This window comes from Prinia subflava, chromosome 10 (genome assembly GCF_021018805.1).
Source record: "Prinia subflava isolate CZ2003 ecotype Zambia chromosome 10, Cam_Psub_1.2, whole genome shotgun sequence".
NCBI classification, from domain to species: domain Eukaryota; kingdom Metazoa; phylum Chordata; class Aves; order Passeriformes; family Cisticolidae; genus Prinia; species Prinia subflava.
The window spans coordinates 19,451,508-19,470,111 of record NC_086256.1 but is presented as its reverse complement, the minus strand read 5'-3'; the positions used below and the strand labels follow the sequence as shown (position 1 = coordinate 19,470,111).

The following is an 18,604-nucleotide window of genomic DNA, read 5'->3' as shown; positions in this document are numbered from 1 at the left end:
TAGATTTTCACCAACTATGATATCTTGTCTTTTAAGACAAACTAAGAAAGGTATTGATTTGCCCTTATTTTGAGTAAAACCATAATAAAATCATGTTAAATCTTAAAAATCACCCCCTTGTGGGGAAATAGTGAGAGATTGAAATTAATGGGTTTTGACCAAGAACATGTGCCAATTTCCAACAAACTTATTTTTATTTGAGCATAAGAAGCTCCAGCATGAGAAAATTTATAGTGGAAATGTTGGCAGGAATTAACCTAATGCTGCTTAAATAGTACCACTATGTTAAGAAATACACTGGATACCAGACAGCTTTCTGTGGAAAATGATAAACATACAAGGTCTCTGCAGGGGATCTCAGCAGAGCCATTTTTATTATCCAGAATAGTGGGTCTCTTTCTGTGGTGTTGTTTTTTTGCATGATATATGGGAATAGAAGCAAACCCAGCATTTTTTAGCAGTAACATGTTTTTCAACACTTTCTATAGTATGTATTTACACAGTGCTCACTTGATTATATATTATTAAAATAAACTGTCTCTGGTGCAGACTGTTTTATTTTATTTCATTGTCCTCTTTGAGAATACATATGTGATGCAAACTTAGAATTATACTGTCGATTCCTTGCATGCTGAGCTGCATGCTGGTAATAGGAAGTGCCCTGAATTAAATCTTAGGAATTTAGACTGATTCCCAGTGAAGAAGTAAACAAAGAGCATGAAAATCACACATCAGAAATTATACCTTCCCACTCTCTCCTTTTAAAACCAGACATGATTTTAAGCCAGAATTTTGCACCTAGTCCATTTGGTATTAATTTGTATTGTTTTGCAATGTGAACAATAGTTCTTTTGCATACTAACAGCAGAAATTAGGTGGATATTTTATTTATAACCAGAGATGGAAATATCTAAGTGTTATATTCCTGGTTTTGTTTCTGAATGCGAACTCTGTACTCCTGGTGAACTGCAGACTACCTTTGGTTTTGTTATTTAATCTGCATATGCTTTCCTGCAGGGTGAGATCCAGCAGCTGTTGATTATAGCTGATCCCAGAGCTGCATTTGACTATTGTGAGCATTATAGCCCAGACTGTGACTCCCCAGTGCCCAATGCTGCTCAGGCTCAGGATCCTCGAGTTGATGAGGTGAGTAATCAGTCATGTATTACCGGATTTATTGCACGTTAGTGGTCGTGACGGAGAAAAGTTACCCAAGGAGCACTTCCAGCTAAATGGCATGCATTGTTCTAGAAGTAAGGAAATCAGGTTGCAGGAATGCATTCATTTTTGCTGTCCACTCATTTAGGTCAAGCATTTGAAGAAACCTATCACCCTAACGGTGTTTGAACAACCAGCATTCTCAATGAAGTTATGCTCTAATTCTTTAAAAAAATTATAGCAATATGAGTTTGTTCTACTCATGCATATTTATTCTTCCTGTGTAGGTTTATAATTTTACTGATGCTGGATGTCAACAAACACCATATTTAAAAGATGTGAGAGCTTTGACTATTCCCACAGTTGTAAACTTCTCCTGTTAAAAGTGTCCTGTATTTTAATGATCTGCGTGCAAAAATGTGTGTGCACACAAAAGTTTTTCAGCCAGTTCTACTCATAGGAGGTAAACCAACAAGGACAAGACAGAGTAGGATTTTTTTCCCAGAAACATGAAAGATAATTAGAGAAACCATTAGTCACTGTAGACAGTTCTCACGGCCACAAACTAAGTAATTCACCCAGGCCAAGATAGTTCCTCAGATTAGACCTCTGAGCACTTTATGTATTGCACACGTTCTAAGTACTCGCATTGAACAGGGTAAAGGGAAAAACTTGTCCAAAATGTAACAAGCCATAACTGAACTTGGCTCTGGACAGCTAGTATGCACACCATGTGTGATCTGACTGGTTATAGCTACTGATTGCTCAAGAGATCAGCATTAAAAACTTGCTGAATTGTTCTTAGATGTCTGCTTTGAGCTTGTTTTGGGAGTGAACTTTTCCTAAGCACATGGTAATTTTGTTTGTTGTTACTATTTATTCTGACTGAAAATTATGTCAGCAGGAGACAAAGGCCCATAGGGTGCAGAATTTCTTTCAGAGGGACTCCTCCTACATCCATTCTGTCTGAGGTGTAGCTCAAGATGTGTCAGGTCACCTACACACAGGCAGAGGACTTCAGACCGCATTACAGTGGGTGGGGTCTGGGCTTTCCAGGAGGATCCCAGAGGATCTGCTGTCTGTGTGCCTGCGTATCTGGATCTCCATATTCCAAACCAGAACAGATTGAAAGCATATTGCTGGTAATTCATGCAAAACCAAAAAAGATAGCAAGAGCTAATATTTTTTTTCCATAATTGAGTTTCAAAGAAAATTTGGGAACTTTCCTGAGCTTTGCTGCTGTTTCGTTGCTCTTGGGTTTAGTGGTTTTTAATATGTTTTTCAAAGGCTTATTTTTCCCTCTTGGTAACATAGAGTTTGTGGGAGTACCTACAGAGAAAAAAGTAAAATCAAAGATCTTCATTTGTAGCGTAACATTTTTAAATGAATTTGAAAACAAATTGAAAAGCACGTAATGATTAATAAGATGGAGAACTGCTGTTTCTATTTATGTTATTTTTTTGCTGAGAGTGGTGATTGGATTGTTTTGTTTAGCTTTCTGACCTAAGACATAATTTCCTTGTTGTGCTCCATGAGTTTATGTGTCACTTTGCATTAATATTCCCAGTGAAGTCAATAGATCTCTTTAATGTGTAATAGTGATCTAAAATAAACCCATCAGCAATGCTACCAATATGATAAATATGCAATAGAGTAAATGACTGAATGAATTAATAGAATTATAGAAATGTTTTCTAAATAGTAAAAAACCAGCTTGTTGAGTAGGCTACTTTTGTTATCTTTTGAGAAGCAGCCTGTCAAATCATACAGATAATTTATTTTAAGGAAATAAATGAAACGAGCTTTATTTAGGTACTGAAAGAAGTTATAGAAGATAGCAGTGCTGATTTTTGCAATCTGTAACTGCAAGACTAAATAAGATGTTAAAAGATAAAAATATATTTGCAGCTAGTCTATAAGGAAAGTGATTGTTTTAAAATGCTTGATTACATGTTTTGAGCAGATTACAATTTTGATTAGAGATATTTGGTAGAATTTATAGACTTAGACCTTTGCAAAGCTTCTGACTTGTCAACATATGAAATTTTAATTTTAAAAATGGTATTGTATGGTAAAGTACCCAACAAAGAGATTCGTGTCTGGGTGTCTTATTTCAGAAATTACTATAAACGACTAGCTGAATTAGATTTTTAGTAGACTTTCTTAGTAACTGTCCAAAAAATATAGAAATGTGTGTAAAATGGATGGCATTAAAATTTATCAGAGTAATGATACTCTGAGCAGTAAACAGTGATGATAACACAACTAAAGGCAATGTTATACACACAAGCCAAAGAAATAACTGCAGGGCAAACATGCTGAACTCAGAAGTACACTGCAATAACAGCCTGCGTGCATGTGGTAACAGAAAAACCTTTCATGTGCAGCAGATTGTCCCCATCTGGGATCCTAATCATGCTGAAAGCCAATGTCCAAAGATTATTGTTCGGCTTGATTGGTTTCATGGTTTGATCTTCAATGTTTTCACACAAACTCTTGTGGTGGGAAGAGGGAAGAGAGAAAACTGGGCAAAAGGCTAGGCAGGATTGTGTCTTCAGAGGCTGGATTAAACCAGCAGAAACTGAAATTATTTGAGGCATTAGCCTCAAAATATTCCGGTTGTTATAGAAGGGAAAGAGTTATTTTGAAAATAATACAGTGCATATCTTGGTTTATAAATAAAGAAATAAGAATTCAGATGCAATATTACCTTTGCATTCTGTCACTTGAAACATAAACTGCATCATCACACATGTGACTCACCATGTGCAAAGATCCAGGACAAAAAGAAAATACTGGCTGCAGGCAAATGGGGTGGGGGAAGAAGATAGATAATTTCAGTTAAGAAAATATCTACTAAAAGGAGAGAAACAAATTACCAAAATGGTGAATCTCTAGATATCTTCAAGCCAAGGGTAAATACCTTTCTGAAAGCTTGGGGAAATGTTATTCATACTTTAGTTGTCTCAGTTACAGAGTGACTGTAGGAAGTTTTGAAGTCTACAAGTACAGAAGGGTTAGCCAGAGTGGTCTGATAGGCCCTTTTGGCCTTACATCTCTGAGCCTTTGAATTATTGCAGTTCAGAATAAGAAACTGATGCTTGGCTTAGAGATAAATTATGTGATTTCAGAGCCTATTAATGTGTGTTTCCAGCACTGATTACAAAACCCAAAGGAAATTATTGACTTTTCATCAGTAAAATAGAAAATTATATTTGTGAAGTTGCATTTAGGAAGATGAACAGGATTTCTCTTAAAATTGCACACTTTTGTAGTCTCCTGGCAAGTTCACAACCTAGGAAGGCATTCAGTCTGAAAAGCTGGATTATTTTTAGACCACTAAAGAAGCATTGAGAGAAAAGGATTTAGGTAAAAAGATATTGGTTTAAGCTTTGTTTAGCCGCATGTAATCCTTATTGCTCTAGGCAGTGCTGCTTTCTCCAAAGGAGCAAATAAGCAAATATCCAGCATTTTAGGTTTGGGGGAGTTTCTTTCAATACTAGTGCTGTTTTAAATTAGTCATTTTCTGAATTTATTTTTACCCTATGCCCTCTTTCCAGTTCAGCTGGTGGAATTGTCTATGTGTTTGTTGTAGGAAGAGTCTCAGACTTCATCTAGACTAAAAATAATTACCAACCATAAAATCAGAAAAATTATGGAATGTATTGTGGTGAGTTTCCATTAAATGAGCCTGAGAGTGCACGTCACATCACTGCAACATCAGGAATCAAATATTTGCTCTTTAAAATATTTGAGTTTTTCTCTAGGCCTTAAGACCTTCATTGTGCTCTCATATGTAAATCTACTGGACACTGCTGCAGTGAGATTTCCTTTTTCTTGTTGCCTTTTTTGTTTGTTTGTTTTTTGGTTTTTTTTTGTTTTTTTTTTTTTTTCTTTTGCATCTCATTCAAACTGCAGTTTGGGTGATCCAACAGAGAGGAATTCAAAACCTATTTTTTACTTACAGGATCTCTTCATGCCTGAATCAAATGCCAAGTTTACCCTAAACAAGTTCAGGAAGAATCATGCATCTCACAGTGGGATCCACAAAAACAGCAAGCTGTGAATAAAGATATAGAACTAGTCAGCCTAGAAAGGGAGGACATATGTTAAATTCTACCCTTGTCTGTAGGCTTACCCAGCTGTGCTGTCTTGATCCCCCGTGCCATTCTTCTCCCTATTCAAGGTCACTTCTCCCTTCCTACAAGGGGTGACCTGAGGATTTCAAGATATAAGCCTTGGACCTGGTTGGGTCTTTATATTTCCATTTTAATTCAGTCAGTGCCTTTCTGGACCCTAGTGATGTGTTGTATGCCTAAACAAGATTTATTTAACTGGGCAAGCTCTAACTACCTTTTGTGTTCAGGGTCTGCAGAATGTGTTGCCCTTGGCTGCTGGCCAGGACTGTGGGCTCTGTGTGAGCAGCTCAGGCTGAGCTGTTGGGATAGATGAATGTCAGAACCCTCCTTACAGAGAATGCTTCTATTCTCCTGGGATTTGTTCATCAGACCTAAGTGTCAGTCAGTCTGAAAACAGGAGAGCAGTAGATTAATGGTAATATCCACACACTTTACTCTGTTATTTATTATCATTTATTTCCATCTTCAAGATATGTTTTAATTGAATTGTGCATCAGTCTTCCTTGTTCTTGCTTGTGAATAGCCAGGTATGAATCTCTGTAGCTTGTAAAGGTTAAAGTGATGACCTCAGCAGTTGGCACTACACAAAAAGGTGTTGCTTAGAAGTTTGGGAATCTTCAGGTTTTTCACCTTGAATGTATGACTTGCTTTTAAGGATCCCATATAGGTTTGAAATTATATTTTAAAACTATCAACAGTGCTTTTCTAAAAGATACACACCTATGCTTTTCACAAATACCTTGTGAACATTCTGGCCTCTGTCTTGTTTTCAAACCCCTTTTTACTATAAATGCAAATGTATTAAATTCCTTTCCAGTTCAATCACATATGCTTGGCCAGCTCACAGAAATTATAGAGCAGAAATTATAGACCTAGCCAGTCTTCATCATCCTTGATGTTGGGAAGTATATTTTCTGGAGTATCATCAGGTCTAGTTTTTAAAGGAACAAGCTATCAGGCTTTCAAATCTTCTCTTGGGAGATTATTCTGTGACCCAGTGAATTACAAAGTCTGACTTGTGCTGAAGAAATGGCTCCCTAAAGGAACTCAGCTTCATTTATTTTGGATCTATCCCAAACTAATGGATTACTTGGAGACATGAAATGTTTTCCTTGATTGAAATGAATTTGGCAAATTAAAAGTGCAACTAGCCCCCAAATATGTTGACTTGGAGGCTTCAAGCATCCTTTCAGAACAGGTTAATTTAGTGTCTTTTGGGTGTTTGATCAGAAAGACTAGTTTTCTGAAAAACGCAGGAAGATGATTATTTTTATGTTTTATTTTATGTTTATTATTATCTTTAGAACTGCAGTTAACTAATTTAGCAGATATTAAAAGTAGTGATCTTCCTAGCTCTCTTTTTCTTTGCATAGATATATAGACTTTTTATATAAGTGAGTAACATAAAGAAACTTAAGAGTCTTATTCTCCTTTTGAAATAGGATGTCTTTGGAAACTGAAGATAATGTTCTTATCTCCTTTTATGTCCTTGCTTGTATCACTTTTATGAACAATATAAGGACTATATCGTAGAAGAGGCCATCCTTTAAATCTTTTTTTACTTCTGCCCTAAGATTGACATCTTCTACCATTTATTTGTTTGCTTTACTGTAGCTGATTTTTAAAACTCTCATTTTGCTTGGCATTCTTCATTTTATTTCATTTTATAAAGTGTGAGTGAGCCTAGAATATTTCAGTCATCTTTGCCTCTGTAGCTTGGACATGATTTAGCATAATCTTTAGGAAATGGAAAAATTGAGCTTATGAGTGTGCTGTGTTTAGAATTATGTTTATTAATTATTGTAATTTAGAAATATGAAGCAACATTTGCTAAAAACTACATTTTGTAATGGGAGGTTAGGTTTTTAGAATATGGATAGCAGACGAATCAGTTTCCAAAGTAAGATTTCCTTCAGAATATTTATTTCCCAGTTCAAATAGGTCTTGCATACTGCTGATCCTCTGCTTCTAAAATTCATCTGATGAAGAAAACAGTTCATCTCTTTAAATTAGAATTGCATGATGATCTGGTAATGTAATATAATCGCTCTGGTGAAAAAAGCATGAGGTCATGATGGAAACATTTTGTCCCATCAAAAAGCAGCAGGTTTCATTCTTCCTTTCATTTGTAAGAAAATAGTCATATGCAATATTCATTACAAGAATGGCTGTTTAGTAACTATTGGTGGTCTTACTAGAGAAGATCAAAAAGCAAGAGGAAGAAAATTACATCACATCTGAAGTATGTCTTACCTGATGTCTCTTAGCTGTAATCCCTCACTGAGTTTAACCTAGTATTTATTTTTTAAATTCTATTTATTTTAAATTTCTTTTCTCCTATATATTAAAGAGTCTTCTTGTTATCTATCCTTGATTATTAGTGCAACTATGATAGATTTCTCTGAACTCGCCAACTTTTGTGAACTGACAGCAGTGCCTGGGTGTTGCATATACAAAATGTAAAAGAACTTTTGTCAAGGTTTGTTGAGGTCAAACTGAGTGGATCATACCCGTTTCTCATCACCTGATGAAGGTGAGCTTTGGTTGTGAAGCTCCAGAAAAAGAAGGGGTTTGTGCCACATACCCAGTCTTAACTGTGAATGGCAGAGTACGTGTGAGTTGCCAGCTTCACAACAAGTGACTAAAGCCATTAAGTTTGTATGTTTTGTCTTCATTTACCTGACTAGTCCTTCTCTAGTCCTAGTATTAAAAACAGCGAACAGCCTTCATCAGGTTGAGTTGGTAAAACTATTCTGTGAGTAAATCATATTTCTAAAGTGCATCTTTACATCAGCTGGGAGTGTAGAGATAGGTCCCTCCATCTGGACAGATTTTGCGTCAGGAAATACACCTGGAAGATTTTGCATCTATGTTTAACTCTTTGCAGCAGGAGTCCTTGAGTTCAATACAAAACATATTCTCTATTTATTGGCTGTTGTCAAAGATGAGGGTTGCTAGTCTTTCAGAAAAAAAAAATCTTGGTAAAGGAAAGATCGCTAAGAATGAAGTTTATCTTGTAGAACATTTAGGCTACTACACATTTTCCTTGTATCAGTAGGACTACAAAGTACTGCAATTTTAAAACTACTGGAATATGGTTTTGGCATAGTGGCCACATGTCCTAGCTTGTAAGTTCAAGAATTTTCATAATACCCCTCTGACACTGTGCTTTTAAAGTGGAAGATCTTCACCTGCTTGGCAGTAATCTCACTCCAGCATGGAAACTGTCATTCCCCAATTCTTATCCATCCCTATTATTTCCTTCTGTGTGCCTGCATATCAGTACAACCAAAATATACTCTTGTATTTGAGATCAAATTTTTGCAAATAGGGAAAGTTTCACTTTCTTTAACAGAAATGAGTGAAGCACAATACCCAAAAGTATTTTCTGTGTGATTATGCATGATGTGTGATTATGCATGATGCAATAGTTCTGTCCACATACTTGCACTTTTTTTTTATGTTTTCTAGTTCTCATTCATAAATTTTTGACTTTTTGAACTAGGCTTCTTAGCATAAATATCAGCTTATTCACTACTTTCTTTTTAATACTAGCATACTTGGCACAGGTATTTTTTTCCTTCCTTTTTTTTTCCCTGATCTACATTTCTGTTTAGTTTATGGCCTCTGAAAAACTACTTGTAACCCACTGTTGCAATTTTATTAGTCATATGCTTGGCACAATTCAGCATAGCCATTCAGCTTACCTAGAGAAAAGCTGAGATTTGCAAAACAGTTATAATAGTGAGCAAGACAGAGCTATATTTTAATTGTTAGTTGGTCAAAGTGACTGCTGGAATGAATTCTTCCAGTTTCAGAATAGGTTTACAATGCTTACTGAGGAGGAATCTATGTGTCTACAAGTTACTAAAACAAACTCCTACAGCATATTAAACTTAAATCTGGCTAATGACATGGTAGTTCTCTCAAAAATGTTGCTACACTTACCTCTTAAGATACTGGATATTATTTAACATAGGTAGTGTCTTTTGCTTGAGTTCCAGTAAAAATTGCATAACAGTGTTTGATTCATTTTGTTTGGCTGAGGGAGCATTTAAAAGTATGGAATTGGCTACCACTGTTAGGGTGAAAAGACTGAATTTAGAGTCTTTTTTTTTTTTTTTTTGCCTTGTAGATAAACCTAGTTTGTGTGGACTTCTTCAGAGAAGATAAGCAAATCACTTGCAGACATTTTTTATAATTTACAAATACATACTGCAGTTTCAATTACTGTTCTGTAACTATTTCAAAAAGTCCAATTTTGTCTATGTGATTCTTCCCTATTTCCTTTTTGTGACTGCTTGTGGTCTCCTAGAAACTCATCCGTTGCATTTTCTTTTTCGGGTGGTGGTGACACACTTTAGAGACAAACTTTATTGAGTTGCATTTCCAGAATTGTACGAGCCATTGTACATGCTTTTATACTTTGACAGACCTGTGAATGTATAATTGCTGCACATGAGGCCCTTCAACAATACCAGATATGGGTCAAATATGTTTCATTGACTTCACTGGGGTTAGAACTGAATCTTAATTTGCTGAACAGGGGGAGAATAATCACGTATAACTTACCATGTTAAGTCTAAAATGCTGCTGGTTTTGAAAAATATAAATAGTAAATAGTGTCAAATTCTATCAGTAATGGAAAAGACACCACTGATAAAATCAAAGCATTGCTTACGTTATATGAAGCAGATATAAAGTGCTCATATACTTCACAAAAAGGACGTTCTCCACCTAAAACGGTATTTAGTTATTTCAGTGTAGTTTGAAGTGCTCTTATTAATGTGCAATATACATATTGAATGAGTACCAAAAGTATTTTATATCCATTTTAAATGTTTATCAAACCTCATGACTAATCAGTTTCTATGTGCAAGGGTAGAAATAATCGAAGGACAATTGAACAAAAACATCTGCCTTCTGGAAAAAATCTGTCTTCTTTTTAAGAAAAGCTCTTGGTCATAGTAAGACTCTGAGGAGTCACAGGAGTGGAGTAATAGAAACCCATGTTAAAGGAGTTTTAAGTGATTAAGGGCCTTTCAGCATTAGTCTCATACTTGCTGAGGAAATCACCTTCTGGGCATTAAGATCATAAATAAAAAAATTGTGTCAAAAAACATTGCCAGAGTTAAACCAATGTTTTGGTCACATGGTAGAATATAGTTTGGAATATGGAGATCTATTTTAGTTTATAATTTCTTCTAACATGTCCATCTCTTTCTGATAATGATAACTTCTATGAATCCTCAGACTGATTTGGAAGAGTACTAAATCTCTCTCATCAATATAATGAAACAAACAGGTATTGTCTTCATTTTACAGAAAATGATGCTGACTTGTAACAGGAGAGAGATTTCAGAAGGGACAATTCACATGAGGCATATTTGAATATTTCTTCCCAAAGGGAAAGCAAACACTTGTCTAGACTCTAGCCACAATTCTGCCTTCTTTTGGCTCCCTGGGCACATAAAGAGAACTGGTAGCAACCAGGGGTCTGCTTTAATTTACCAGACCAACCAGTTCTTGTAGCTTCAAGCATGGTAGGAGTGGAAAGATAGTCTAAAGCTGCCCTTTCTTCTCAGTTCTGATGAGCTGTTCTTGGTGCAGATAATATGGAGACCAGGATCTTCTTGGCACAGCTAAGAGTACAGCTCAGGAGTTCCTGGCTCCCTAGATTGTGCTCACAACACTACACAAGCCAATTCTAAAGCTACTTTCTCTCGTAAAAGTTTGTGTACCAAATCTTCATTTGATAAAAATTATAGAAACAGAGCTATGGAGCAATTTACAGAAGCTGAATCTGAAATGAAGTTACAGCAGTGAGGTATTCGCTCAGGAAATTTATAGCATGGAGCTGCCCTGGTTTTCAAGCTTGACATCGAACAAGAGGAAGATAGCCAAGTTTACTTGTGAGCTGTGGCCTCTTTCCTGTATCTGAAATTATTTTTTCATGTCAGATATTGGCATCTCTGCTCCTCTGGTCAACTGAAAAAAATACAGGTAAAAGAGGTATTATTTGAAATTTAAAGATTAAATAAATATATGGTTTTGCAAAAATCTGTTGGTGCTCCCAGTAGTCAAAATTATCCTGGCTGCTTCTTTGCAGTCCAATAAAAGAGAAGTTTTTCCTGGCATTACTACTTACTTTTTTTACTACTTTTGTACTGTGCTTTGAAAGAAATAAGGAGCTGTGAGGTTTTTCCCCATATGGATAATTATATTGAATTGTTCATAGTGCCTTGATTTTGTTAAACTTTATTCCTAAGTAAAGGTGAAGATACTTTCCAGTATTGCTAATCTAGTTTGCTACCACTAACATGGGAATGCCTGATATTTTTCCATTTGCAATGTAGTACACACCAGAAGATTTTATCGAATATGACTATGAGTATGGGGATGCAGATTATAAAGAAACTGATTCTGTAACAGAGGGACTGCCACTTTTCGAAGAGACAGTAGCACAAACAGAGGTAACAGAATCTGATCTGTTTGTTGTGTGGTGTCCAGCTGTCTCCTACCACATGGTTTGTCAATTTGTGTCTTTGTATATGAGCTTAATGCTTTCCTCTCACTCATTTCTTTATTTGGAGCTGTAACCCTTGCTTTCAGTTGGAGATGGAAGGTCTCATGGCTGACAGCATTCATCTCGTATTTGGTTACCCTTCTTTCATTCACTCTTTCTCAATTTTCTTTTCATTTATTTATGTTTTCCCATTCCATCTTTCATAACGTTTGCAGAAAAAGAAAGCCACGGTCAAAAAGAAGAAGAGGACAGTGGCCCCTAGCTCAAAGGACAAACCTCAAAAGGCCACAACAAAAAAATCTGAAAAATATGCATTCAAGAAGAAGAAAAGTTATCAAGCAGCAACAAAAGACAAACTAGGGGTAAAGGTAGCCAAGAAATAATCAAGATCTTTCCCAGACCAAGACTGGAAGATCTTTGATAATACGAAAAAAATTTACCTAACCCCACTAGATGAATACATCTGGCTAATACCATAACCTGAATAACAGCAATACCCCTTGAATTTTTCATACATGATTTCTTTTAATAATTTATTTTTTTTTCATACTAGGCCAACGTTATTGATGGATTTCAAGATTATAGCATAGCTGAAACTGACTATGGGCCCCAGACAGAAGCTCCCTCCAGAGCTACTGAAGCAAATGAGGTAATGGGGACTCTCAAGAAAATACTTGTCCCACCAGGTCTCAGTCAATAAAAAAGTACAAATGCATTTTAAAAGGATGTATTTCTACATGAACGATACAAACTCTACCAGCACTTAATGTGATTTTATGCTTTCTCAGCCAGTATCAGAAACTAGTATTTTCTTGGGCAGCATTCCCACTAATTCTGTAGAGATTTGCCAAATCTTCAGCCTGCAGAGTTCGTGATTCTAGAAATAATTCAGTGGTATATTGTGTGGGGATGTAGTGTTGCTGCTTTCAGTGTGGATGTGACTGAAGCTATGTCTAGCATAAACTAGGTTAGATATTAGACATAGTCCTCCTGATCTAATAGGAAGAGGAGTCTCTAATTTTTCCTGTAATTTTTAAGGTGCACCCTAAAAAGAGCCTAACACAAGACAAAGAATGGCTGCCACGGAAGCAGCATATGGAAGTTGAGTCAGAAACCATAGTTTCCTTTTCATAGTTCTTCAGCTAAAAATACACAAATTATTTGATTTTTCACTTGCTCTATTCAAAGAAACATTTTAATTTGAACTGTGAAAAAAGATAAAATTATTATTTTGACTTACGTTGGAATATGCATTTCTAGAAAGCCACAATAACAGGTCTAAACATTATTTTGTTAAAATTAGTGCACCTAAGCCAGTGTTGATTAATATGTTTGCATATTAATCAGCACTAGTGTTAGAAAAATTATGGTGGATTTTAAGAAGCATTGTTCTAATTTTTCTTTTACCTTTTCCTTTCAAAATTAAGATGGTTGCTTAAAAGATGTACAAAACTCCCCTTCTCCCCTTTCCCCTGAATATTTGAAAAGAGAAAAAGAGTCCCCATTTTTTCTGTGGTTTTCATCCTATGTATCATGTAAGATGAAGATGAACTGAGGTATGTTTTACTCATTTTGCTGTAAAGCATTCTTGCGTTCAGTCTCATGTTTGCTTCTCACAAGTTGATCAACAGATGTATCTAAGTCATTCCATTTCCTGGGCAATTCTAAGCTGATTGTACAATAGTAGAGCTGCAATGAGGTAGATTCAAAGTGCTAAATGCTTTCCTTGGTGAGAGCATTTCTTCATAAAGGTAAAATTTGGCTTAGAATTGGCTCTGTGTTTATTCCAGCTGTAAGGTAGAAGTCGGGTTCCTGTAACTAATGGAATTAGACAAGCGTTAAATCAGAATCTGGCCTTCTATTTAATTGCGATATATTTCAATGTCATTATTAGATCAAGATTTTTTAATTAGACTGGATGTTGATTAGCTTCTGAATATTTTCAAGATCATACTACTTCATATTGTCTGATCATTTTATATTGGCAATATCTGAACTTCAATTTCTTTCAAAATTATCCTATATGCAAAATTATCAAAAGACCTCTATAACAGAATAAAGCGATCCTCCTTTATTTCACAACTGGTTTTGTACATCTCAAATATAGCATTCTTTTAAACTGCTTTAGTGCTTTGATGTTGTTTGCTTGGTTTGACAGCTTACATACTTTGAGATGAAAGCTTAGATTTCAGAAATCTTTAAATAATTCTGATTTGTACTGTTGGAACTTTGACTCAGACAAAAAATACAGAAATTACCATGACCTACATGAGTCATGACTTTTACTGGTAAATAAACTTCAAAATCATTAACAGGAGAAAAGAAGTTTAGTTTAGCATTTGTATTTATAGACAGAAAATAATTAAAAAGGCTGGGCTTCACTAAAGTGATGCTCGCACCTCCTCCACATTGCTATTGTAAAAAGATCTGAACTTATTCACTGCTCATTGCCTATGTTCATTCATGAATACTTGTAAGAGTGAAACCAAGCAGCGAAATTCAGCTATATTTGGCACTAAAGTAACATTACGCAAGCAGTACACATAATACTGGATATACTGAATTCAGTGGTTTTGGAAATAAAAAACCAAAGCGTATGAAAACATTACTTCTTTGTACTACTTATACAAAGATCTTTTAATTACTCTGAAAGGCTGAGCTTCCATTCCTTCAGACTCTAATTAAAAGACAATATGCTGTAGTTCTACTGTTCTTTCTTCTTTTGACAAGTCATCATGGTGGATGAGCGTATGCTTACATTGCTTTACTAACAATAACCCACATATTCCTCCTATTCCCAAATCTTTGCTACTGATACGAATAGCAAAATCCTGTTGAAGAAGTATTTGCTGAAGAATACATAACTGGAGAGGATTATGATAAAAAAACTGAGGCAACTGAATATGGAAGCAGAGGAGTAGACCTCAGTGAATCTGATCTGCTGGTAGATGGAGATTTAGGAGAATATGATTTTTATGAATATAAAGAATATGAAGAGAAACCAACTGATTCCACTAATGAGGAGTTTGGTCCAGGTGTTCCTGCAGAGACCGATATCACAGAAACAAGCGTAAGTTGACTGGAGGCATGATGCAGATTCATCTAATTTAGCAATTCTTTTATAATTGCACAGTCTCAGAACTACACAGACCCTGATCCAGAGCTTCTTGTACGTATTAGATATATTCTCATTTCTGATAGCCTTTAGATCAAGGCCATCTTCTTGTTTTAGTAATCTTGAACTTTTTATTTTTGTCATGTAAGATTTTTGTCTCATTTGCTGAAGGGAGTAAGGGAGGGCGGAAGATGGGAGGGAAAGGAAAGAGGAGGTAGAATTCAAATAATGGATTATAAAATGAGCAGTTTTAAAAATCTTTCTGAACTAGAGCTAAAGCTGGAAAAAAATACATTCTAATGCAGGTACAAGTGCTGTAATTAATATTTTTATATGATTACCTTAAGAAATCAAAATGCATATAGGTGTCTAGACTCCTATGGCTTTTGCTGCTTTCCAAGAAGAAAATTCATGAGTGGGAAGGTTAAGGCCTGAACCCTTTCATGAAAATAAGCTTAGTCAATGGTGACAGTTTTATGGTCTTGTAGAAGTGATTTAACAGCTCAGTATATATAAAGAAAGATAGGATGACATGGTGGATCCTGTGAATCATGCTCTTCAGTCTGAGTTTTATAGCTCTCTTTCCTTCTGACTTAATCATAGGCTAAATAGCAAGGCTTTCCCTTAGTTGTGCCAATATCCTTGTTTACCAGTTTACCAGCTGTGGAAGCTGCAAAGAAAACTAATATGGCTAAGACTGGAATGAAAAAAAAATCCCATTTGTATTTTTTAGTTAGGAAGACCCTCAATATAGCAGAAAATGAGAATTTTGTTTGCACTATTTACTCAGTCTTATCTTTATTTTCTCCTCACAAAGACAAAACTTCAGTTTACAAAGGGTCCAAGAAGTAACAGCAAATGCTGTGAGGATGCTTTTCTCTGCCAACCTTGAAAGCCATCCTTCTGTATTTCATTTACCGCTCCCTTCTAAGCCCTGTTGGGGTTATTGTATTTTTAATGATCCTTATCTGTGCAATGTGATACAAGTGCACTCTTTTCCTTCTAGCCCAGATGGGGACACTGTGGCAGAATGACACAGAAAAGGTCAGATTATCTGTGGAGCAAAGAGCCCATAAGGCACCATTTGTGCCTGCATTAAGCAAGTGACAGTGTAGACTCTGTCCTCTGGTGTAAATTTCAACTTAAAATGCCTTGATACAAAGCTGAAGGAGTCAGGAATCTTGAGTTAGAACACAGGCTCTGGTCTGTGCAAGCTTTATTACAGTTCTCATGTGCTGAACCAGAGATGTGTAATTTTCCTTTGACATACGGACATATTTAGAATAACTGAAGTTCTACCTATGATAAAAAAAGGCAAGATGGAAAGTACTCAGTACCTGGGAGCTTTCAAAAAGGAGAAATATTTCCGAAGATGAAGACCCTGATATCATTCTTTTTACAAATAATTTATATTAATGAAACATGATTGTCTATACCTCTTGCTACTTGATTTTTATGAACTATAAATGAGTTTATGAACATCATTACTAGTGAGATCTATGCCTTTATAAATCAGTGCAAAATGTACTGTCTGTAAATCTCTGGTTTAACATTTGAAAATATTTCATATAGAAATTCTGTAACATTATCCTTACTATTCTTACTAATCCCCAGATATTTTAGAGTAAAGGTTGAATCACTCTATTGAAATTAAAAAAAAAAAAAAGGCATTTTAAATTTTAAACTGGTCAGAACTTAATTTCTAGTGGATATGTTTGCGATCAAGAGAGGCACTTCTGAAGAAAAATACATTATCTCACGGTTAAAACAAAAATCAGTTCCTTTTTCTTTGTTTGGAACTTGAATCTGTTTCTTCCATTAGTATGTGTTATTGACATATTTTTTTACATACTTCTGTTACCTTAATCCTGAACCCAAAACTTCCCACAGAGCTGGTTCTCAAAGAATCTGGCAGTTGATGCTAACTCAGGTAGTGACGAGGCATCATGGGTTATCCATGAAATATTCTTTAGCGTCCACAGTGCCACTTTTCTCCGTTCTCATTCATGCCAAGAAATCACAGACCCTTCTCAGGTTACTTTACGTGTTGTGGATGTCTAATGAATGGAATTAAGAGCTTGAAAGGTACTGCCCATATTGGACCAAGGGATCTTTCTTTCCATCTTACTTTAGGGTGCTTAATTCATAAAGCCATGAAGGATTATTGTCAATTGAACATTTCTAATCAAATAAGAAAAGAAACAATGTTGTGACTTGCACATAGAAATTTTAGATTCTAATTTCAAAGTTCTAATGTAAAGCATGGGATGCACATTTCATTCAAAAAGTACAAATTGACAATATCCAATAATGGAGAAAACATGCATACAGTTTTTGCATTTTCCATTTCTCATGTATTAAGTATTTTTGATTTATATGTTTTGTACCTGTGATGTATTTTTTTGCTAGTACAGACCAATTCCAGCTTTAGCTTTCAGTTACAGGTTGCTGCAATTCTTTATTGTACCAGCTCCTTAAACCTTCTACTTATTTTTGGTTTTGGGGTTCTTTTCACTGGCCAGGTGACAGGACATGGGGCTTATGGACAAAAAGGACAAAAGGGAGAACCAGCTGTGATTGAACCTGTAAGTATGGATGCCAGGGAGTTTTTCAGTAGCACTGTGTAACGTATATTCACTGTTAATGGATCGTTATCAAACATTGTTCCTGATAGGATGACAGCATCCACATATTCCATCACAACTCTGAAACAATCCCTGTGATGTGGATGGTATGAAGTGATTACTGACAGTGGCCTGTTCCAGCCACTCCTTCGGTTACGGGAAGGGCTAACCACATGTTACTTAAAAAAGAGACCATCTTGTGCAGAGGAAAACAGATCATTGATCTGATCTTCAGGCCATCCAGTAACTACATCTTAGACAGATCTACCCAGATAACTTTCAGCTTAGGCACAGGTAACGCTGTCACTAGAGGTTTCAGAAGGGCAAGGAAGTCTTCCTTACCTTTAATGCCATGCAGCAATTCAGATTCCGATTCTGTAACTGTACAGAGAAGAGTCCTGGAAAAGTTTATCAAAACTCTAAATATAGACTTCATTAGTTCAGATGAAAATATTTTTTGTTTTTCTACAAACTAATAAATATGATGTTGTGTTTCATTCACCCCTAGGGCATGCTCATTGAAGGACCACCAGGACCAAGAGGACCTGCTGTAAGTAGATTAATCACAATTTCCTTTATTGTGTTGGATTTATCCACTGTGCTTTTCTATTCACTAGTTAACACAATATTGGTGTTATTATAGCTCCCAAATGTATTTCAGACCCAGCACTTTTAGAAGGATACAGAAAAGGGTCATCTCCCATTTTCAGTGACAGCAGGCTATAAGCTGGGGGCACATGAAAATATAAGTTTCGAATGTTGATTATAGATCTTCATAAGAAAAAACAATATAGTGTCTTATAAATTATTTTATCCAAATATGTGTTCATCATAACTTTCCAGAGCAAAAATAGTTCAGAAGTCTGCAAGCATTCAGCATAACTATGTCATTCATTTTCTATAGGGTCTCACAGGTCCCCCAGGTCTACAAGGTCCCGTTGGTCCTCCAGGTGACCCTGGTGAAAGGGTAAGTCAACAAACAGATTATCCCATGCATTCATGGGGTATCTTGCAATAATTGCTACAAGGGTGAGTTAGTTCC

At 35.8% G+C, this 18,604-nt stretch overlaps 1 protein-coding gene across 4 annotated transcripts in view; it reads left to right on the top strand.

The window, feature by feature from the left end:
- COL11A1 (collagen type XI alpha 1 chain) overlaps nt 1–18,604 on the top strand; it is a 131,741-nt gene that overhangs the window by 33,462 nt on the left and 79,675 nt on the right. Inside the window, exons 5-11 of one of the 4 annotated variants that reach the window (XM_063407633.1) lie at nt 1,018–1,146; nt 11,654–11,770; nt 12,377–12,472; nt 14,648–14,893; nt 17,461–17,523; nt 18,071–18,112; nt 18,467–18,529. In XM_063407633.1, coding sequence (XP_063263703.1) covers nt 1,018–1,146; nt 11,654–11,770; nt 12,377–12,472; nt 14,648–14,893; nt 17,461–17,523; nt 18,071–18,112; nt 18,467–18,529 — 756 coding nt within the window. Of the gene's footprint in view, nt 1–1,017; nt 1,147–11,653; nt 11,771–12,038; nt 12,192–12,376; nt 12,473–14,647; nt 14,894–17,460; nt 17,524–18,070; nt 18,113–18,466; nt 18,530–18,604 lie in introns of all 4 variants that reach the window. The other 3 variants (XM_063407632.1, XM_063407634.1, XM_063407635.1) reach the window with 3 other exon arrangements.